The following is a 23,723-nucleotide window of genomic DNA, read 5'->3' as shown; positions in this document are numbered from 1 at the left end:
AAGTGGTGCTGGGAGAACTGGACAGCTTACATGTAAAAGAATGAAATTAGAACACTACCTAACACTGTACACAAAAATAAACTCCAAATGGATTAAAGACTTAAATATAAGACCAGACACTATAAAACTCTTAGAGGAAAACATAGGAAAAACACTCTTTACATAAACCACAGCAAGATCTTTTTTGACCCACCTCCTAGAGTAACAGAAATAAAAACAAAAACAAACAAATGGGACTTAATTAAACTTAAAAGCTTTTGCACAGCAAAGGAAACCATAAACAAGACAAAAGGACAACCCTCAGAATGGGAGAAAATATTTACAAATGAAACAACAGACAAAGGATTAATCTGCAAAATATACAAACAGCTCATGGAGCTCAATATCAAGAAAACAAACAATCCAGTTAAAAAATGGGTGGAACAAGAGGGAGGAGTTATGGGGATATATGTTTATGTATAGCTGATTCACTTTGTTATACAGCAGAAACTAACACACCATTGTAAAGCAATTATACTCCAATAAAGATGTTAAAAAAAAAAAATGGGTGGAAGACCTAAATAGACATTTCACCAAGGAAGACATACAGATGGCCAAGAGGCACATGAAAAGATGCTCAACATCACTAATTATTAGAGAAATGCAAATCAAAACTACAATGAGGTATCACCTCACGCCGGTCAGAATGGCCATTATCAAAAAAGCTAGAATCAATAAATGCTGGAAAGGGCGTGGTGAAAAGGGAACCCTCCTACACTGTTGGTGGGAATGTACATTGATACAACCACTATGGAAAACAGTATGGAGTTTCCTTAAAAAACTAAAAATAGAACTACCATACGACCCAGCAATCCCACTACTGAGCATATACCCTGAGAAAACCATAATTCAAAAAGAGACATGCACCACAATGTTCATTGCAGCACTATTTACAACAGCCAGGACATGGAATCAACCTAAATGTCCATCAACAGATGAATGGATAAGGAAGATGTGGCACATATGTACAATGGAATATTACTCAGCCATAAAAAGAAACAAAATTGAGTTATTTGTAGTGAGGTGGATGGAGTAGAGTGTCATACAGTGTGAAGTAAGTCAGAAAGAGAAAAACAAATACCGTATGCTAACGCATATATATGGAAGCTTAAAAAAAAAAAAAAAAGTACTGATGAACCTAGTTGTTGCAGGGCAGGAATAAAGAGGTAGACATAGAGAATGGACTTGATGACATGGGGTGGGAGGGCAAAGCTGGGATGAAGTGAGAGTAGCATCGACATATATACACTACCGAGTGTAAAATAGTTGGCTGGTGGGAAGCAGCAGCATAGCACAGGAAGATCGGCTCGGTGCTTTGCGATGACCTAGAGGGGTGGGATAGGGAGGATGGGCGGGAGGCTCAAGAGGAAGGGGATATGGGGACATGTGTATGCATATGGCTGATTTGCTTTGTTGTGCAACAGAAACTAACACAGTATTGTGAAGCAATTATACTCCAATAAAGATCTATTTTTAAAAACGCAAATTAAGACTGCAGAGGACTTCCCTGGTGGCATAGTGGTTAAGAATCCACCTGCCGAGGCAGGGGACATGGGTTCGAGCCCTGGTCCGGGAAGATCCCACATGCCATGGAGCAACTAAGCTCGTGCGCCACAACTACTGAGCCTGCGCTCTAGAGCCTGCGAGCCACAACTACAGAGCCCAGGTGCCACAACTACTAAAGCCCGTGTGCCTAGAGCCTGTGCTCCGCAACAAGAGAAGCCACTGCAATGAGAAGCCCACGTACCACAACAAAGAGTAGCCCCCGCTCACCGCAACTAGAGAAAGCCCACGTGCAGCAATGAAGACCCAATGCAGCCAAAAATAAATAAATTAATTAATTAGTTTTTTTTAAAAAGACTGCAAAGAAATACTTAAACCCTAAGACACCCACTAACATGGCCAAAGTTAATCTGTCAATACCAAGAATTGGGAAGATGCGGAGCAGCTGGAGCTTCCATACTCTGCCGGTGGGAGCATGAACCCGAAAAGACTTCAGAAAATTATTGTCAGTATCTACTCAAGCTGAACATTCAAATACCCTATGACCCATCGGCTCCACACCTCGGTAGGTGCCCAAGAGAGAAATGCGTATGAACAAATGCCCAAAGCTACGTATGGAAATACTCATAGCAGGACTATTCGTAACGTAGTAGAGTGGTAAGCTGTTTTGTACTCACAAATGAGCACCACACAGCAACCAGAAAGAACAAGCTGCTGCTGTGCTCAACAAGCTGGATGAGCTCACGGACATGTGTGGAGTGAGAGAAGCCAGACGCAAAGGAACATGCACTTTCATCAGCACCTGAGCTCTGAACCAGCCCTGATTCCTGCTTCTGAGAGTGTGTTCACTTTTAAACATTCATCAAGCTGTTCATGAAGATTTTGTGTTCTTTTCTGTGTGTATGTTATACTGCAGTTAAAAAGGAAAGAGAAGTTACACATGCATCACACAACAGCTAATCAGGCCATGTATCTACCAAATTAATCTTTGAGCAGCAGGTGATTGTAATGGGTACCCCGGCGAATGGTTGAGCTAGACCAAACCGTTTATTTTAAAAGATTTTAAAGTTATGCAATAGTAGGTGTACGAAAGACGTAAGGAATAAAGCAGTGAATATATGTATACCTACTATACAGTTTAAAAAATAACCCGGGGACTTCCCTGGCGGTCCAGTGGTTAGGACTTGGCGCTTTCACTGCTGGGGCCTGGGTTCATTCCCTGGTTGGGGAACCAAGATCCCACAAGCCAAGCAGTGCAACCGAAAAAAAAAAAATCCTTCAATTTGTTTAAACTGTGTAGCAGGTATATGTATGTACGTAAAATTGTTGGTTTCACTCTTTTAAAAACATAAAAGAAAAAACCCCCACAGAAGATGTCATACTAGGTGATTCTATGCCCTGCTTTTTTCACTCAAGAATAGGTCTTGGGCCTTTTCCTATCCCAGAATGTGTGGATCTGCCTTGTTGTAAACTGCTGTAGAGTATTTCACATGGCGGAGCCCCATCGCTTATGTATGGAAGTTATTTCGAGTTTTCCCCTGGAATGAATGTTTTACCCCACACCTCTCTGGCAGGCAATAGTAGGGTTGGTAGGTGAAGGAGGGACAAGCACTCTGTGTTGCCTCTGAAGAGGTTACATCAGTTTACATTCCATGAGGAGTATCTGAGAGGACTCTTCTTCCCCACAACCTGGCTAATGCTTGGTGAGATCTTTAAAAGTCTTCTAATCTGATGGGTAAACAAGAGAGCCTATTATTACTTTAATGTAATTTCCTTGATTATTTGAATATTTTTTCATATGTCTACTGCCCATTTTTAGTATTTCTTGTGAATTGCCTATTTATATCCTTTGGTAGGGGAAGAAAGGTGACTTTGACTACATTAAAATCTAAACAACTTTACCTCAAAAGGATACTATCATCAAAGTTAAAGAGACAAGTTAACAACTGGAAGAAGATAGTTGCAACATATATTATAGACCCAAGGTTATTAACTACAATATGTAAAGAGCACCTACAAGTCAGCAAGAATAAGGTAGAATGGGCAAAGATTATGAATCCTTTCAGATGATGCAGAAGGACACTACACAGGGCCAGAGAAGGCAAGCATCTTGCCCATACACAGGAAATTATGGGTAAAGCTGGGTCTTGGACCCAGGCTTCTTTACTAAGTTCAGGCTTTTTCCATCATCTCATTCTCACTTGGATGGTGAAGAGGCAGGTGGGGGGGGGGGGCGGGGGGGGTAGTATTTATTCACTCAGCTGATGCTTATTGAGCTCTTGCCACATTTAAGGCCCAGGCGTTAGGGCTGTGAGCAGTGTAGGAGGGCTCAGCGTCTAGCAGAGGGCGCAGTGGACTAAGGCGAGGGCGGGACAGGATGCCGGCAGGGGCGGGGTGGTGGGTGAGAGTGGCAGGAGCAGACTGTTCTGGGTTCCGAGGTTGTCTCCTCCCTCCTGGTCAGCTGGTGTCCGTCTCTTGCAGCGTCAGGGCTGGAATACTACCCCCCTTCTCAGTACCTGCTGCCAGTCCTGGAGCAAGATGGAGCCGAGAACTCCCGGGACAGCCCCAATGGGCCCACGGACAGATTCTCCTGCGAGGAGGTAGAATGGCAGGTAAGGCGCACCTAATTGCTGGCGTGTGGAGTTGGGGCAGGGAGTACACAGGCGCTCTGGGCACTGGGGAGACGTTCAGAGCGTCAGCCCCCGGATTCTTCCATCAAGCTAGAATGCACCTCCCTTCAAACCCGTGTGCTTAGAAGCTTTCACAAGGCTTCCTTGGTGGCCTCACCCCACTAGCTCACCAGCAACAGCCTTGCCGTGCTCCGCTCTGTCCCTGAACCCCTCGGGGCCTTTGAACCCCTCTGCTGGAATTCTCCCCACCCATCTTCTCCTAATAACTCAGTCTCATCCTTCAGTTCCTAGTTGAAACATCGCGTCCTCTGAGTAAGCCATCCCTGACACAGCAGCCCAGTTCAGGTCTGTGTATGTGCTCAGAATGCCCCGTGCATTTCCTCGGGAGCACCTATGCTGCTGAACTCAGGTTCAGCTGCTCGTCGTTCAGGAATCCAGTACTGAGAGACAAGTGTTGGGTAAAAGGAAAGATAGCTGTATTGGGGAAGCTGGCAATCCTGGGAGGAAGGTGGATTCGTGTCCCAAGGAACCAACTCTCCACTGTCAATCAGGGGGCAAGAGCTTTTAAAGGGGAGTTTCAGGGGTGTATAGGCAGAAGGGGGGGGCTAAGTGCAGAGCAGCTCTGACAGTCACCTTGAAGTTGGTCGGGTGGCGGCCTCATCAGCATCATCTTGATTGTTTTAGGTACAGTTAATCTTTAACTCCAGGGTCAGTTTGTTCCCATTTCCTTGAGATTAATTCCTGGAATTGTGTGAGAGGGAGCAGTTTGTCATGGCTACAGTCTGGTCATCATGTAGTTAATTTCTTCCACCTGTGGCAGTTTCAGTATCTGCAAAACAGCTCAAAGGACGTGGCTCAGAATGTTATCTATAGCCCTTGAGGAGGAACTAAAGGTCCTTGACTTTGTTTAATGGCTAAATTATTCTTATTTTGCCTTGCTTGACTGTTTTCCTTTGCTTGTGTATTTTCTCATTTCTCTGGTTAAGTTTCTTCTTTGGCTAAAGTTTCTCTACAGACAAGGGGCAGGTGGAGGACATTATGGGCGGGGAGGGGCAGAATCTGTCCTGGGAAGGTACCCTAGGGCCCTGCTCCGTTACAATCACAGCTCTAAATTACAAGAAGAATTACATGGAAGAGGATTTGTTTACTGTGTGTCTCCCTGCTGGATGGAGCTTCGGGACAGTGGCCTTCCCGGGTCCCTGGGGGTGAACTAGCGTAGGTCAGGAATGGAGGAGGAAGTTCAGAAACTGCCTCTGCCCCCCACCTGTCTGCTTCCCCCCTGCCCCGGAGGCCCACAAACCAGGGCCTCCGATGGCTGGGAAGGGGGGCACCAGCTGTAGCCAGTTGGGCTTTATATCTTCCAGTGATTTTTTTTTTTTTTTTTTTTTTGATTATTCTCTGGTTCCCTGATGCCACCCTTCCCCGTATTCCAGCACTGCTGTGAAGGCTTTTGTAGGGTTACGCTTCCTCTGACAGCTCAGTGAGAATTCGAGAGGGAGGAGATTACTGTCCAGGAAAATTGTGTCAATTTATGCTCTCAAAGTATTTGCAACATATATTTCTGATGAAGGGTTAGCAGACTGAACATACAAAGAACTCTTTGGAATCAATATGAAACAGAAAACCATCCTAAGAGAAGAAATAGACCAAAGATATATCAATAGGTACTTTACAGAATAAAATAGTACAAATGATCAATAAGTATGAAAAAATGCCCAGCTTCACTAGTAGTTAGGAACAGGTCAATTAAAACAATGAAATGCCATTTTCCTCCTCAGATTGGCACAGATTTCACTATGATAATTTCTATTAGCCAGAGTGTGGGGAAACAGTGGCCCCATAAATTGGTCTTGAGAATGGAAATCAGTATCCCCACTGTTGAAGATAACTTGACAAAATATGTCAACATTTCAAATGGGCACAGCCCACAATCCAGAAGTTCCATTTCTCAGTATATACCCCAGAGAAACACTTGCACAAAGAGACACTCAGAGGAATGTTCGTTGCAGCCTTACTTATAGTAGTGAAGTATTGGCAGCCCCCAAGATGTCTATCAGTGGGAAGAGGCTGAACTGACATGTCCTATTCATACGGTGAGAAAGATCTATTTAGACTTGGGTCACAGGACAGGTGGATAAGTGAAAAGGACAACTTGAACACAATGAAAATATTCAATAATATATTTCCATTTTTATGTTTTAAAAGGAGGTTCAAATACATAAGAAAACAGATCAGTAATTGCCAGTGACTGGGAGTGAGAGGAGGGTTTGATGACAGGGGCACAAGGGAATTTAGGGGGTTATGGGACTGGTCTACATCTTGATGGTAGTGATGATTACAATACTGTATGCAATTGTCAAAACTCATAGAGCTGTACATTTCTCCAAAAGGATGGATTTTACAGTATGTAAATTATATCTTCATTAAAAAATGCTTATATATATATGCACGCACATACAAATATGTATTTTTACAAAGGCACAAATTGTATGTAAGTAGCTGCATGGGCTTGGGTCTGATAATGATGTTTACATGGGGGCGGGGCATGGGGAGCATGGAGGGGGGTTGGGAGGGAATCAGGATTAGGCCCAGGAGTGGTCAATGGGTACTTCTTATTTTTTTATTTTTTATAAATTTATTTATTAATTTATTTATTTTGGCTGCGTTGGGTCTTCGCTGCTGCGCGCGGGCTTTCTCTAGTTGAGACGAGCGGGGGCTACCCTACGTTGCAGTGTGCGGGCTTCTCATTGCGGTGGCTTCTCTTGTTGTGGAGCACGGGCTCTAGGCGCGCGGGCTTCGGTAGCTGTGGCTTGCAGGCTCTAGAGCGCAGGCTCAGTAGTTGTGGCTCGTGGGCTTAGTTGCTCCGCGGCCTGTGAGATCTTCCCAAACCAGGGCTCGAACCCGTGTCCCCCTGCCTTGGCAGGCAGATTCTTAACCACTGCGCCACCAGGGAAGTCCCAATGGGTACTTTTATATGCATGGGTTTTTTACAGGAGAATATATTCAGATGTTATTTGTATAATTAAAGATTAACTTAAGAGTTTTCCTATGCTGAGGTAGGAGGAAAATTTTTTATTTCTTTATAGGATGCTGCTTTTACAGCTCAGACAGACACTGATCCTGGTCTCAGAGCCACACGACTAAATAGAAGGGCTGCTTAAAAAAAAAAAAAAAGTGTGTGTGCACGCACGCATGCTAATGTTTGATTACAAAACTAGTTCACGCGCCTTGTTGTAAATCTAAACAATACAGAAACAGATGAAGTGAATGTCACCCCTCCTACCCTGCAGTCCCACCCCCTGGAGGAATCGCCATGAGCTGATTAATGAACCTCCTTTGTAGCTTTTGTCTCAACAACCACAAAGCTCAGACTTGAGCTTTGATGGTGGTGTTTTTACACGAGTGGAACCATGCTGCACCCACAGTGAAAGATGGCAGACATCCTCCTCTAGCTACACCCTCATTCGCCCCATCGTTTGACAGTTGTGTAATGATCCATTGTGTGGATGAACCACGACTTATTGAAGTCATCGCATTGTGATGGACATTTGAGCTATTTCCAGTGCTTTCACTCTTTTGAACAATTCCTCAGGAACTTGAGCACACACCTCTGGGCATTTGTAAGTGTTTTGGTGGCTGGAGCTGGGTACTTGCAGGTGTGTTGTGCAGACATACAAGGGAATCAGATACCCATTCTTGGTCTCCTTTTCGGAGCACCATGCCTTCTCAGTGCTGCATCAACAGAACTGCCTTGAAGACCTTCCTACAGTGGGCCAAGCCCAGTGGTTCTCAACCCTCGTGTCCACCAGAACCATCTGGAACCCTTTATCAAACAAGCATCCCCCTCATCCCACCCGCCCCAACCCTCTGATGCAGTCCTCTGGATGCGCCTGCAAATCTGAGTGGTGTCAGGCTGCCCCGGGGACTCTGTCCAGTGAGGACCGCTGCTGCCCACCTTCTCTTGACCCCACTCTCTTTTTTTCCTCCCAGAATAGGTTCTCAGACTATGAGAAGAGGAAGGTAAGAAAATGCCTTTTGTCCTCTGTCACTTTTCTTCTCATTAAACATCTCAACTATTATAAAAGATTTGAGAAAACAAGTTCTTCCTGGCTCTAAATTAGAGGGTAAAGTAACTCTTTCCCCTTATATACGTTGCCTCACCACAGTCTCACGCAGTCTCGGTGGCTGGGAGGGTGTCTCCATTTGACAGATGAGAAGACTGAGGCTTGGAGAGGTTGAGCCTAACCCCAGGCTCTAACCCACTAGCCTGTGCCAGTGAAGAGCCCGTTTTATTATTACAGTTGGGCCCTGCGGGGGCGAGGCTCAGTGTTCAGACCTGTCGCCTGTACCGTTCAGAGTTGGGGGCTGGATTCCCCCTGCTGTCATGTCCTAACACCCACAGAGCCTGTGCCAGTACTCACCAGGATCTACATTCTTGCAGGAACAAAAGATGCTGGAGAAACTCGAGTTCGAACGGCGCCTGGAACTCGGGCAGCGAGAGCACGCCCAGCTCCTTCAGCAGAGCAACAGCCAGAAGGACGAGATCCTTCAGACGGTCAAGGAGGTTCGTGAGCGGCTAAGTGGGGTCAGGCCTGTCTGCTCCCTCTGCCAGGGGCCTCCTGACTCAGGCTGAGGTCCCTCTGATGTAGGAAGACGGTGGGAGTGAGCTCTCTCACTTCCCCCTCCAGGACATGGGGTGGGGGGGGTTGTCCATACAGATCACCTCATCCAGCCTCCTCCGGTGCCTGGACACCCTGAGGCCTAGACACACCTGGTCCAAGGTCATGCGGAAAGGGCTGGCAGGACAGAGACAGGAAACCTAGTCTCCGCATCCCAGGCCAGGGCCCATGACTGCTGCCCTGTGGTGTCGGGGGGTGGGGGCGTGGGGGGGTGGTCCCCCCCACTGACTCGGGACCTCTGCCTGTTCTGCTGCAGGAGCAGTCCCGACTGGAGCAGGGCCTGAGCGAGCGCCAGCGCTACCTGGATGCAGAGCGTCAGCGGCTGCAGGAGCAGCTGAAGCAGACAGAGCAGAGCATCTCCAACCGGATCCAGAAGCTCCTGCAGGAGAATCAGAGGTCAGGCTCCCATCCAGCCGCCCCCAGACTCAGAGACCTTCCCCCACCTGATACCCTTTGAGGAGCTCAGGATAGAGGTCCATTTCTCCCTCACGGTCTCTGATTCTGCCCAAGGTCTCGGTGCTGCAATTCACACCAACTTAAAAAGAAGGTGATCTGGGCATGACCAGGTTTGCCTCTTGTTTTGGGGCTGCTACTGATTGGACCTTTGCCTCCCAAGTTTCCCATCTGTAAAATAAGTAGTTTTAACAAGTCAGAATCACGTCCTGCGCCAACATTTTGGGTTTCAAGTCACCAGTCACACTGAGGACAGCCATTTGCCTTATAGTGAGATTGGCCTTAACACAGATCCTGTCCAAGGCAAGAGCTGCAGGGAGCAGATCAGATAGAGGTCTCAAGGAGCCCGAGAAGGGTTAGTTGGGGGTCTCCTGGGGAAAGATTTCAGAAACAGGCTTCCCCCGCCACTGCTTCCAGCCTCCCTTTCCACTGTCCTCTGAGTCTCTTTCTCCTCCCTCGCCTGCAGTTACGCAGAGCCGGAGGGAGCCGGCTAGCCTGCTGTGCACAGCGCGCTCACCACCGAGGGCGCCCGTGAAAGCTGCCATCTGTTGAGTGCTTGTTTTACATGCCAGGCACTTTTTATTTTCTCATTCACTCATTACCAACAGTCCATGAAGTTTTAAATTATTATTTCCATTTCACAGATGAGGAGCTGGGGTTTGGAGTGGTTGAGGAATTGGCCTGAGAACACAGAGGCCCTAAGTGGTCGGTGCCTAAGCCCCCCTGAGCCATTCTGTTGGAAATGGGCCCGCTGGTGACTACAGGCTTTTCATGGTTTCCTCCACAGGCAAAAGAAAAGTTCCGAGATTCTGAAGTCGCTGGAAAATGAAAGGTAAGCGTTCTGCTCTAGTGTTTTTTTTGGGCGCTGCCTTCCTTCCTGGGGATGCATGGCTCTGAGGAGAGAAGGTCTTGTGATTCTCAAGGATTATGCCAGAAAGTTTTCCTAAAGCTATGAGGAGATTCACCTCAGGGAGTATTGAATTAGAAAGAATCGCTGCCTTCAAGTTTGTTAAAGCACATAGACACTCCTGAGAAAAATTCAGAGACGTGAATAAGAATGTATATATAATGTCCTACTATATTTTTAGAATAAAAAAATAGAAAAAAGTCCACATTTCTGGGAAGAAAAACTTGATTACGTAAATTATGTACAGAGGAATAATCTGTAACCATTAAATATCTTATAGAAGAACATTCCTTATTAAGGGAAATACACCATATTGCTAAGTCGAAAAGTGGTGTCTACAGTATATCATTTCTTAAAGACACTCTGCCTGTATCTGTGCTCAGAAAGCAAAAGGACATTGAACATTTTTGAGAGGCAGGAATTGGAGGTGGTGATCTTGTTTTTTCCCCTTTGTGTTTTCTGCACGTTTCAAATCGACTGCACTGAGGTGCCCACCTTAGTGATTAGAAAAGGAGGGACGGCCCCTACCCCCCATTCCCTGGGTGTTAATGTGAATCCCTCCTGGTTCTCAGGCACCCTAGACTATCAGTGTGGACCTGGCTGCTGTGCTTTGGGGAGCCTCCCCTCCCCGTGGGCCCAGCCTTCCTGGCTCCTGGCTACCTGTGCAGGCCTCCTGCAGGGGGCTCCCATGGGGTTGCAGTGTAACCCCACCACCCCGTCCACTTCAGCCAGGGGCGGTGGCAACCAGGGCGGTCTAGGCCGAGCTGAGCTGTGGCCGGTGGCATCGCTTATTCAGCATGCTGACTGAGTGCCCTCTCTGGGCTGGGCCTGGGCTATGCCTAGGGTCCAGGGATGCACCAGATACGGCCTTCCCCTGAGCAGCCTGTGGGCCTGGGCAGGAGGCAGGAGTGCTCAGACCATACATGCTGCTTCTGATGAAGTCAGACCCTGCAAGAAACATATTAAAGGATGTTGTCCCCCTCCCAGCCACTGTACCAGTTTGGTGTGGGGGGCAAAAAGTGTACACACAAGCAACATGCACATACATACATGCCATTACTTTTTAAATTTTCACTTATTATATCACAGATGTATTTCTATGCCAAAAGCCTCATTATTTGTAATAGCTGTAGCGAATTCCACTATATCATTATATCATAATTTACGTAATTAGCCCTCTGAACATTTAAGTGGTTTCTGTCGTTTCATAATTACAAACAATATTACTGTAAACATCTTCTAGATATACCCTTACGCACTTATGTGAATGTTTTTAAAGGAAATATTCGAAGAACACTTTGATAGTATTGCCAAACTGCCTTCCAAAAACATTTTGCCAGTTTACACTCCTCTCAACAGTATGTGAAGTACCCACTTCTCCACCTTTACTGCCATCACCAGTGGTTATCAGTTTTCTTAATCTCAGCCAACCCCATAGGTGAAAAGATTTTACTTCTTTCATTATCAGTGGTGTTAAAAATCTTTCCATATGTTCTTTGGTCACTTTTATTTAAGCATCAGTGAATTGGCTGTTTGTATCCTTGGCCCATTTTTCTAAGGGAATGTTTATCTTTTTATGCAAGAAACTCTTAAAGTTAACAGGGCCCCAGTGGAGGCGCATGATGCCGTGGGCATTCAGAGAGCACGCCTAAGTTCTCACATCTGGGAGGACTTCTTGAAGGAGGTAGTGTTCATCTGATGGGATTCCCTGTTGGAAATGTTACTGATACATTTGCTGAATAAATGGATCGATTTTTTTCTAGAATAAGAATGGAACAGTTGATGTCCATAACCCAGGAGGAGACAGAGAACCTACGGCGCCGTGAGATCGCCTGTGAGTCTCGGGGTGGGGCAGGGCGGGGCGGGGTCCTGGGAGCAGAGCGTGGCCAACTGAGGGGCAGGAGTGGACAGCCATCCCTCTTTTGGTCACGTATAGAGGGCGCTGAGTGTTACCCCTCAAGAGGGGCAATCAAGTCCCGTCATGGAGCATGGGCTCTGAAGGTCAGGTCAGGCTGAACTTGGATACAGAATCCCAGCTCAGGCACAAGCCGTATGACCTAAGGGGCATTACTGGTCCCTCTCAGTTTTCATGTCTATAAAATGGGGAGCAAGATAATTATCTGCCTCGTAGGGTCATTATGAGGGTCAGATAAGATCATGCTGGCACAAAGTGAGCTGTTCACAAAGCGTGGCTGTTAGGGCTACTCTCCTCAAGGGCTGCGGTGGCCTCTCTTGAGCCCCTGGGAACTTGCCTTCCTGTCGCTCCCTGAGTGTTCCTGGGGCACCACACTGTCCACACAAACAAGAGGGAGGTCTCCCCATCTGATCCTGAGAACATCAAGCCACGTGGCAGGGAAGGCAAGGAGGCAGTTCCTCGTTGTTATTTAAAATAAGGAATGATTCTTTTTGGATCACCCCATTCTTCAGAGCCTGAGTAATAGAATGGGATATTGTGTGCACCTTTAGCCGAGGTTCACTGTGTACCAGGCAGTAGGCCAGCACTTTCCATACACCATTTCTTCCTACTACCTCCCGTTGAGGTATCATACCATTAATGTCCCTATTTTATTTTATTTTATTTTTTTTAACATCTTTACTGGAGTATAATTGCTTTCCAATGGTGTTAGTTTCTGCTTTATAACAAAGTGAATCAGCTATACATATACATATATCCCCATATCTCCTCCCTCTTGCATCTCCCTCCCACCCTCCCTATCCCACCCCTTTAGGTGGACACAAAGCACTGAGCTGATCTCCCTGTGCTATGCGGCTGCTTCCCACTAGCTATCTGTTTTACATTTGGTAGTGTATATATGTCCATGCCACTCTCTCACTTAATCCCAGCTTACCCTTCCCCCTCCCCATGTCCTCAAGTCCATTCTCTACATCTGCGTCTTTATTCCTGTCCTGCCCCTAGGTTCTTCAAAACCTTTTTTTTTTTTTTTAGATTCCATATATATGTGTTAGCATATGGTATTTATTTTTCTCTTTATGACTTACTTCACTCTGTATGACAGTCTCTAGGTCCATCCCCCTCACTACAAATAACTCAATTTCATTTCTTTTTATGGCTAAGTAATATTCCATTGTGTATATGTGCCACATCTTCTTTATCCATCCATCTTCAGAACTAAAAACTAAGTTGTATGGCTCAAGGGCATACAACTTAATTTCTACCAAAACACACTTTTTCAGAAGGGCTATGGGAATATCAATGGACAAAAAGCAGTAGAACAAGTAGTATGATTAGACAGAAAAGTCTCCATTGATAATACAAGATAAACTTATCAGTTTTAAAAGTTTCTGCATTCATTTTAAAGGATTAGTGCAGGGGTGGAAAAAAATCAGGAGGATTTAATCATACTTTGAAAAGAAAGCTCCCACGTGAGCTAAAACAAAGCTACAGTCCAAGTTATAGGAATCTAGGTTACATGGCAAATTGTTAAAAAGTAGCTTCCACGTCCTGGCTATTGTAAATAGAGCTGCAGTGAACATTGTGGTACATGACTCTTTTTGAATTATGGTTTTCTCAGGGTGTATGCCCAGTAGTCAGATTGCTGGGTCGTGTGGTAGTTCTATTATTAGTTTTTTAAGGAACCTCCATACTGTTCTCCATAGTGGCTGTATCAATTTACATTCCCACCAACAGTGCAAGCGGGTTCCCTTTTCTCCACACCCTCTCCAGCATTTATTGTTTGCAGATTTTTTGGTGATGGCCGTTCTGACTGGTGTGAGGTCATACCTCATTGTAGTTTTGGTTTGCATTTCCCTAATGATTAGTGATGTTGAGCATCCTTTCATGTGTTTGTTGGCAATCTGTATATCTTCTTGGGAGAAATGTCTAGTTAGGTCTTCTGCCCATTTTTGGATTGGGTTGTTTGGTTTTTTGATATTGAGCTGCATGAGCTGCTTGTAAATCTTGGAGATTAATCCTTTGTCAGTTGCTTCATTTGCAAATATTTTCTTCCATTCTGAGGGTTGTCTTTCCATCTGGTTTATGGTTTCCTTTGCTGTGCAAAAGCTTTTAAGTTTCATTAGGTCCCATTTGTTTATTTTTTTTCTTATTTCCATTTCTCTAAGAGGTGGGTCAAAAAGGATCTTGCTGTGATTTATGTCATAGAGTGTTCTGCCTATGTTTTCCTCTAAGAGTTTTATAGTGTCTGGCCTTATATTTAGGTCTTTAATCCATTTTGAGTTTATTTTTGTGTATGGTGTTAGGGAGTGTTCTAATTTCATTCTTTTACATGTAGCTGTCCAGTTTTCCCAGCACCACTTATTGAAGAGGCTGTCTTTTCTCCATTGTATATGCTTGTCTTCTTTATCAAAGATAAGGTGACCATATGTGCGTTGGTTATCTCTGGGCTTTCTATCCTGTTCCATTGATCTATATTTCTGTTTTTGTGCCAGGACCATACTGTCTTGATGACTGTAACTTTGTAGTATAGTCTGAAGTCCAGGAGCCTGATTCCTCCAGCTCCGTTTTTCTTTCTCAAGATTGCTTTGGCTATTCGGGGTCTTTTGTGTTTCCATACAAATTGTGAAATTTTTTCTTCTAGTTCTGTGAAAAATGCTATTGGTAGTTTGATAGGGATTGCATTGAATCTGTAGATTGCTTTGGGTAGTAGAGTCATTTTCACAATGTTGATTCTTCCAATCCAAGAACATGGTATATCTCTCCATCTGTTTGTATCATCTTTAATTTCTTTCATCAGTGTCTTATAGTTTCTGCATACAGGTCTTTTGTCTCCTTAGGTAGGTTTATTCCTAGGTATTTTATTCTTTTTGTTGCAGTGGTAAATGGGAGTGTTTCCTTAATTTCTCTTTCTGATTTTTCGTTGTTGGTGTATAGGAATGCAAGAGATTTCTGTGCATTAATTTTGTATCCTGCAACCTCACCAAACTCATTGATTAGCTCTAGTAGTTTTCCTGTAGCATCTTTAGGATTCTCTATGTATAGTATCATGTCATCTGCAAACAATGACAGCTTTACTTCTTTTCCAATTTGGATTCCTTTTATTTTTCTTCTCTGACTGCTGTGGCTAAAACTTCCAAAACTATGTTGAATAATAGTGGTGAGAGTGGACAACCTTGTCTTGTTCCTGATCTTAGAGGAAATGTTTTCAGTTTTTCACCATTGAGAATGATGTTGGCTGTGGGTTTGTCATATATGACCTTTATTATGTTGAGGTAAGTTCCCTCTATGCCTGCTTCCTGGAGGGTTTTTATCATAAATGGGTGTTGAATTTTGTTGGAAGCTTTTTCTGCATCTATTGAGATGATCATATGGTTTTTCTCCTTCAGTTTGTTAATATGGTTTATCACATTGATTGATTTGCATATACTGAAGAATCCTTGCATTCCTAAGATAAACCCCACTTGATCATGGTGTATGATCCTTTTAATATGCTGTTGGATTGTTTGCTAGTATTTTGTTGAGGATTTTTGCATCTATGTTCATCAGTGATATTGGCCTGTAGTTTTCTTTCTTTGTGACATCTGTCTGGTTTTGGTATCAGGGTGATGGTGGCCTCGTAGAATGAGTTTGGGAGTGTTCCTCCCTCTGCTATATCTTGGAAGAGTTTGAGAAGGATAGGTGTTAGCTCTTCTCTAAATGTTTGATAGAATTCGCCTGTGAAGCCATCTGGTCCTGGGCTTTTGTTTGTTGGAAGATTTTTAATCACAGTCTCAATTTCAGTGCTTGTGATTGGTCTGTTTGTATTATCTGTTTCTTCCTGGTTCAGTCTCAGAAGATTGTGCTTTTCTAAGAATTTGTCCATTTGTTCCAGGTTGTCCATTTTATTGGCATATAGTTGCTGGTAGTAATCTCTCATGATCCTTTGTATTTCTTCAGTGTCAGTTGTTACTTCTCCTTTTTCATTTCTAATTCTATTGATTTGAGTCTTCTCCATTTTTTTCTTGATGAGTCTGGCTAATGGTTTACCAATTTTGTTTATCTTCTCGAAGAACCAGCTTTTAGTTTTTATTGATCTTTGCTATCGTTTCCTTCATTTCTTTTTCATTTATTTCTGATCTGATCTTTATGATTTCTTTCCTCCTGCTAACTTGGGGTTTTTTTGTTCTTCTTTCTCTAATTGCTTTAGGTGTAAGGTTAGGTTGTTTATTTGAGATGTTTCTTGTTTCTTGAGGTAGGATTGTATTGCTATAAACTTCCCTCTTAGAACTGCTTTTGCTGCTTCCCATGGGTTTTGGGTCATCGTGTTTTCATTGTCGTTTGTCTCTAGGTAATTTTTGATTTCCTCTTTGATTTCTTCAGTGATCTCTTGGTTATTAAGTAGTGTATTGTTTAGCCTCCATGTGCTTGTATTTTTTACAGATTCTTAAATGCTGCTTTTAATACTTTTTCTTTGTATTTAATTTTTGATAGTTTGATTAATATGTGTCTTGGCGTGTTTCTCCTTGGATTTATCCTGTATGGGACTCTCTGCGCTTCCTGGACTTGATTGACTATTTCCTTCCCCATATTAGGGAAGTTTTCAACTATAATCTCTTCAAATATTTTCTCAGTCCCTTTCTTTTTCTCTTCTTCTTCTGGGACCCCTATAATTCGAATGTTGGTGCATTTAATGTTGTCCCAGAGTTCTCTAAGATTGTCCTCAATTCTTTTCATTCTTTTTATTTCTTCTGCTCTGCGGTAGTTATTTCCACTATTTTATCTTCCAGGTCACTTATCTGTTCTTCTGCCTCAGTTATTCTACTATTGATTCCTTCTAGAGAATTTTTAATTTCATTTATTGTGTTGTTCATCATTGTTTGTTTGCTCTTTAGCTCTTCTAGGTCCTTGTTAAATGTTTCTTGTATTTTCTCCATTCTGTTTCCAAGATTTTGGATCATCTTTACTATCATTACTCTGAATTCTTTTTCAGGGAGACTGCCTATTTCCTCTTCATTTGTTTGGTCTGGTGGGATTTTACCTCCTTCATCTGCTGTGTGTTTCTCTGTCTTCTCATTTTGCTTAACTTACTGTGTTTGGGGTCTCCTTTTCTCAGGCTGCAGGTTCGTAGTTCCCGTTGTTTTTGGTGTCTGCCCCCAGTGGCTAAAATTGGTTCAGTGGGTTGTGTAGGCTTCCTGGTGGAGGGGACTAGTGCCTGTGTTCTGGTGGATGAGGCTGGATCTTGTCTTTCTGGTGGGCAGGACTGCATCCGGTTGTGTGATTTGGGGTGTCTGTGACCTTATTATGATTTTAGGCAGCCTCTCTGCTAATGGTGGGGTTGTGTTCCTGTCTTGCTAGTTGTTTGGCATAGGGTGTCCAGCACTGTAGCTTGCTGGTGTTGAGTGGAGCTGGGTCTTAGCATTGAGATGGAGATCTCTGGGAGAGCTTTCGCCGTTTGGTATTACATGGAGCTGGGAGGTCTCTGGTGGACCAATGTCCTGAACTCGGCTCTCTCACCTCAGAGCCACAGGCCTGACACCCTATACACCACCAAGACCCTGTCAGCCACACAGCCAGGTACGTGGGGAGTTTCTTGCCTTTTGGGAAGTCTGAGGTCTTCTGCCAGCATTCAGTAGGTGTTCTGTAGGATTTGTTCCACGTGTAGATGTATTTCTGATGTATGTGTGGGGAGGAAGGTGATCTCCACCTCTTACTCCTCCGCCATCTTGAAGGTCTCCAATGTCCCTATTTTAAAGTTCACCATCATCCACCATTTATAAAGAGAAAGATTGTGTTTGCATTTCTGGAAGGATGTTTATCAAATTAACAGATTGGAAATAGGCTCAGTGTTAGGGAACTTTTTTTTCCCACCTTTTCAAACTTCCCTATTACTTAGCTATTTTAGAAACTGAGCATGTATTATTTTTTTTCTTTTTTTAAAAATTAATTAATTAATTTATTATTTTTGGCTGTGTTGGGTCTTCGTTTCTGTGCAAGGGCTTTCTCTAGTTGCGGCGAGTGGGGGCCACTCTTCATTGAGGTGTGCGGGCCTCTCACTGTGGTGGCCTCTTGTTGCGGAGCACAGGCTCCAGACGCACAGGCTCAGTAGTTGTGGCTCACGGGTCCAGTTGCTCCACGGCATGTGGGATCTTCCCAGACCAGGACTCGAACCCGTGTCCCCTGCATTGGCAGGCAGATTCTCAACCACTGCACCACCAGAGAAGCCCTAACATGTATTATTTTTATAACTGAAAAATTTCAATAAAAATAATGAAAAGGCAAGAAAAGGTAATAACCCAGAGTTGTTGAGGGCATATGGTATCAGGCTGTCCTGTGTGCTGCCAAAGGGAGTATGAATCAGCGGGCTCTTTCTGGAGGGCAGAAAGGGTAACTGGCATACGTCATTCATGACCTTAAAACTGTGTACTTCTAAGAATTATTCTAGGAAATAAATAGATGTGCACAAAGATATCTGAGCAAGGATATTTATAGCAGTATCATTTAATAATCGCAGAAAGACGCCAAATGCTCTGAAACAGAGGATTATCTTAAACTTTGGTAATCCAGGCACTGTAGTATTCTGTAGCTATTAACATCACGTCAGCATGTTGACATAGGGATGCATTCATAAAAGGTGAGAAAGTGGTATATTTAGTGTGATAACATTTTAATTTTCTTTTATTATGGTGAAATATACAAAGCATAAAATTTACCATTTTAACCACTTGTAAGTGTACAGTTCTGTGGCATTAAGTACATTCACATTGTTGTGCAACCATCACCACCATCCACCTCTAGAACTTTTTCATCATCCCAAAGTGAAACTCTATACCTGCTAAACAGGAACTCCCCACTTCCCCCTCCCTCGGACCCTGTAGAACCACCATTCTACTTTCTGTCTCTATGAATTTGACTGCTCTAGGTACTTCGTATAAGTGGAATCATTACAGTATTTGTCCTTTTGTGACTGGCTTCTTTCACATAGCGTAATGTCTTCAGGGTTCATCCACGTTGTAGCTTATGTCAGAATTTCCTTCCTTTTTAAGACTGATTAATATTCCGTTGCACGGATAGACCGCATTCTGTTTACCCATTTGTCCATCAATAGGCACTTGGGTTGTTTCCACCTTTTTTGCCTATTGTGGATAATGTTGCTATGAACATGGGTATACAAATATCTGTTCAAGTCCCTGCTTTTAATTCTTTCATTTAAATTTTTAAAAATCCATCAATATGCATTAAAAATTAACCAGAAGAATATATATCAAAATGTAATAATATTTCTGGGTGACGAGACTATAGAAGATTATGTGTATGTTGTTCAGTGTTTTACAACTAATCAGACTTTCAAGCTGAAGTTACTTCTATAGTTTAAAAAAAGAGATTTTTTTCTAAGGGTGACTGTCAGGTGGATGCCCAGGTAACGCCCATGAGGCCCCCCAGGAGTGGCCGCTCAGCCCTGTCCCCACCCCACCCCCATGTTTCCTCAGCGGCCATGCAGCAGATGCTGACTGAGAGCTGTAAGACCCAGCTCATCCAGATGGCCTCCGAGGCTCAGAGGCAGAACTTGGTCCAGCAGACCTGTTCCAGGTAAGGTAAGGAAGAGGCTTCCCGAGTGAGGGACTTTGGGGAGCTGGCTCAGGGCCCAGGGCCGTAGGGTGAGAGCTGGCACTGGAATCTCCTGCCTTGGGCCACCCCACCCTTGGCCATGTTGTCAGGAGCAAGTTACCTCTGGTCTAAGTGACTTTTCTAGTTGGACCCTAAGGAAACACAACTAGCCGATGACAGAGCTAGGGTTTGACCCAGGCAGTGTGCTCTTGACCATGGTGTAGTTATAAATCTCCGGGGGTCATGGGTGGTGTGCACTGGAGGGGGCACGGTGATGGGGTTGCCTTCATGCTGACAGCCATTTTGGGTCTGGCCTTCCAAGTTCACCCCAGCGCCATGGCTTTGTTGAAGGAGCTGCAGTGCCTGGCAGAGCCAGTTGAGAAAAGCTCCTTCGATGCTTAGCAGCCCCAGACAGGGACAGGCCAACAGCCCTGGCTGCCCTTGTGTTTCTCCTCCCACCTGGGTGGCTCCAGTGCAGGTGCCACCTCCTCCCCGCCCCCCACCGGGCACCTGGAGCACGCCAGCCTCCCCGTGTCCCTGCAGATGCAGGGGGTCTCCCTCCTTCCTGGTGGTGTGACCTTGTTTTTAGGAGTGTGGGCACTAGGGCCAGACAGACATGGATTCACATCCCACTTCTATAACTAACTGTGAAGTCTTAGGCAAGTTATTTTCCCTCCCTGAGCCTCAATTTTCTTATCAGAAAAAAGGGGATAAATCACAGTACCTACTCCTAGAGTTGTTGGAGGATTTAATGGGCATTAATGATCATACTGTCTGCCACATAAGGGTCCAATAAATAACAGCTACTATTATGAAACAGACAAACTTAAAACCAAGATTGTACCAAAATATGGACATATTAGGTTTGCAGGGTTTGGATTTTTGTGCCAAAGTCACTAGACTTGTTCTAGGGGGATGAGAGCAGGTCCACCGCCAGGGTGAGAGACACTGGGGTGGAGGGTGAGACGTTAGTGCCCGGGAAGGACAGCTTTCTCTCAGCCTGCGTGGCTCACCTGGGAGGTCATGAGCTCCCTGTTGGTGGAGGTGGGTGGGCAGAGGCCAGGCAGCCACTTCAGGGGAGGCATTGTAGGAAGGATTCCAGTGGAGGGGTGGATGACAGGGCCCGGGAGATCATCTCCCCAACTCTGGAGACACAGAGACTCCGTCACCCTCCATCCAGGGCCATGGGATTCAGACAAAGCTCCATGTCCACCCCCCACCCCAAGCCCAGGATGTGGCCCCCAGCAGGCGCTCCATGAGTATTGTTGAATGAATAAATGGTTTATCTCCATCTCCTCCAAGGCGCCTGGCACATAGTAGGTGCTCAGGAAATGTTCATGAATTTGCTGTGTTTCTGGCAGCATGGCTGAAATGGATGAGCGGTTCCAGCAGATTCTGTCCTGGCAACAGATGGATCAGAACAAAGCCATTAGCCAGATCCTGCAGGAGGTGAGCCCTGGGGGCAGGGGCTCAGGAGGGGGGCAGGAGGGGCGCGGGGAGCCCAGAGCAGAGCGGCAGAACTCCACGTGGAGGCGCCGTCCTGGACTCCTGGACAGTGTGCAAGAACCAAGATGCTTAGAGAGCTGAGAAACGCACAGGCCATCAGGATGAGGGGCAGGGAGAGGCCTCTCTGGGCGGTGGGTTCCGCTCACTGAAGTCTAGAGAAGCGCCCTCCCCAGGCAGCCGCTCCCCGTGCTCCGTGGGGCTCCATCATGAGGACATAACGGGCGGAAGGCGGTGGTACCTACCCCGTGGAGTGCGCCCCCAGACTCCTCACTTCCAACCCCGCCGCACCTCCATCTGCTCTCCCGCCAGCTTAGCGGGCGCATAGCAGGTGCTGCTGAGTGGACGGGACCAGGAAGGACCCCTGTGATTTCCTCCCTCCTGTGTCCAAATTGTTCAGTCCCAGCTTTCCCTACAGGCCCTATTGGAGTCTCATTCCCCGACCCTCACATCACCTCCCTCCTTTCGTCCTCTGTGATGTTGTCCTGCCACTCCCTGACCCATCGTTTCCTCTTTCCTTTCTCCCCAACTCCTATCTCTGTCTTCTTTCAAAACACTTTGACTTAGTATTTGTGAGATTGTCTGAGGAAAGTGCTCTGTTTCTTAGAGGGGATGTCAGGCCTCGTGGTTAAGGTGAGGCTGAGAGCTGGACAGACTTGCATCCTAGTGCCAGCCGGTTCACTTCTCCGAACCTCACTTTCCTCATCTGTGAAATGGGAAAGTGAAGGTACCCTCATCATCGCTTCTTCCATGTGCAGCACGGGAAGAGCCCTGAGCACGGTGTCCAGGACGTAGTAAGCGCTTAATAAGTATGATTTTAAAAAATTAAACAAGTAAGCTGAAAAGTTGTCGTCTCTCTAAGAAACAGAAAAGGCATACGTTAAGGTGTCTTTGACGCAGATTTTGTTTTCCCTGAGTGTCCGTGCTCTCTGTTGCAGAGCGCCATGCAGAAGGCGGCCTTTGAGGCTCTCCAGGTGAAGAAGGACCTGATGCATCGGCAGATCCGGAAGCAGGTGAGCGCAGGCTGCGGCCCCCCCCAGACCCGCCCTGTGGGCTTTCAGAGGCGTGAGGAGGGAGCTCCAGGCCAGCCCGACAAGAGGTCTCCCCGGCACCTCCCTCCCCTCACTGAGCCTCATGGAACCTACTCAGGGTGTCAAGAGGTGCCTGGGGCAGCACTGTGCATGCCAGCAGGTGGGACCTGTGCCTGCTGCTTCTCATGATGCCCAGGGCTGAGGGACAGGAGGCCTTGACTGCTTGGCAGCCGCAGGCAGGACTCCTCAGCCGGCTCAGACCCCAGTGTCCCCATCGGCCCAGATTGAGGAGCTGGGACAGGCTGACCCCCACCTGAGCGAGCAGGCAGGGCCTGGTGTCGGCTGAGGAGTGACCTGGGCCTGGAGGAGGGGGTGTGCTCTTGTCCAGGCTCTGCTGCTGACCTGTGGGCAGCCTTGGGCGAACCCCACGCTGGGCCTCTTGGCCACCCCGTCCAGCAGGGCTGTGTCTGGCTCACTGGGCTCCCTGAGCGCGTGGCCTGGGTGGCGGCAGACAGAGTGAGCTTTCAGGCTACGGGACGCGCATCACCTCGTATTCAGCACACTTTGAATTTCACATTTTGCATGGTGGTTTTTTTCTTTTTCTTCTTTTTTGCCAAAACCAACTTACCTTTTTATTTCCCCCTTTAATTTCAATCCCACATTGCCAGACATGAATCTCATTCCTCTGACCAGGGGTTGGTGGGGTCATAGGAACATAGGGACAAAGGTCATAGGCACAGGGTAGAGAAGTCACTGGCCATGGGGTCTGACCCCGAGGGCTAAAAGCCCCCAGTCACACCCTGAAGGTATGTGGTGACTACCAGACATTCTCACTATGGGTGGTTTTGACCCACCAGGCCAGCTCTTCCCCTTCAGACAAGCAGGGACATCCCAAGGAAAGGGCACACTCACTTACCTGCTGTGTGTCCTTGGGCAAGTTACTTAACCTCTCTGAGCCTCAGTTTCCTTGTCTGTAAAATGGAGGCAATAATACCTCCTAATAGGTATTGATGAAATGATGCAAATAAATTGCACAGCACAGTCCTAGCATGTGGAATCTCAATAAATATCAGCTACTACTATTATTGTTATTATTCAGTCCCTTCCATTGCCCTCTGCACTCCTCTGTGACAGCTGTTTAGAGGAAGCAAGAGAATTGGACTGGTAAGAGGCTCAGTGAGAATTCCGTGTCTGTTCTTCATTCTGGTCCTCACCTTGAAGGAAAGCCCCTTCATTCCACATACCTTGATCAGCACCCATTCTGGGCTGGCCCTGTGCCCGGCTTTTGATCAGCAGTACTGTCCAGGACAAGAGTGTCCACGCAGCAAAGCATTCAGGGCCATGAAGTAACGAATTCTTTTTAAACCCCCGCTGATGAGGTTCCCAAGGTACACAGGTCCCCTTCATTGCAGGGCGCCCCCAGAAAGGATTCTTAGATCCACTTGGCCATCCAAGAGCAGCGGCACAGGATTAAACCGT

General features: G+C 45.8%; 1 protein-coding gene across 5 annotated transcripts in view; it reads left to right on the top strand.

Moving 5' to 3' along the window:
* The window catches only part of LRSAM1 (leucine rich repeat and sterile alpha motif containing 1), a 45,870-nt gene that overhangs the window by 12,666 nt on the left and 9,481 nt on the right, over nucleotides 1-23,723 (top strand). For all 5 annotated transcript variants that reach the window (XM_068553847.1, XM_068553844.1, XM_068553848.1 and 2 more), the window contains 9 exons: nucleotides 4,024-4,154; nucleotides 8,163-8,192; nucleotides 8,614-8,736; nucleotides 9,108-9,247; nucleotides 10,092-10,136; nucleotides 11,975-12,045; nucleotides 19,593-19,692; nucleotides 21,072-21,159; nucleotides 22,152-22,226. In XM_068553847.1, the coding sequence (XP_068409948.1) occupies nucleotides 4,024-4,154; nucleotides 8,163-8,192; nucleotides 8,614-8,736; nucleotides 9,108-9,247; nucleotides 10,092-10,136; nucleotides 11,975-12,045; nucleotides 19,593-19,692; nucleotides 21,072-21,159; nucleotides 22,152-22,226 (803 nt within the window). The remainder of the gene's footprint in view (nucleotides 1-4,023; nucleotides 4,155-8,162; nucleotides 8,193-8,613; nucleotides 8,737-9,107; nucleotides 9,248-10,091; nucleotides 10,137-11,974; nucleotides 12,046-19,592; nucleotides 19,693-21,071; nucleotides 21,160-22,151; nucleotides 22,227-23,723) is intronic.

The sequence above is a fragment of the Eschrichtius robustus genome, chromosome 10 (assembly GCF_028021215.1).
Source record: "Eschrichtius robustus isolate mEscRob2 chromosome 10, mEscRob2.pri, whole genome shotgun sequence".
NCBI lineage: Eukaryota > Metazoa > Chordata > Mammalia > Artiodactyla > Eschrichtiidae > Eschrichtius > Eschrichtius robustus.
The sequence above is the reverse complement of the archived record's forward strand: the minus strand, read 5'-3'. Positions and strand labels throughout refer to the sequence as shown.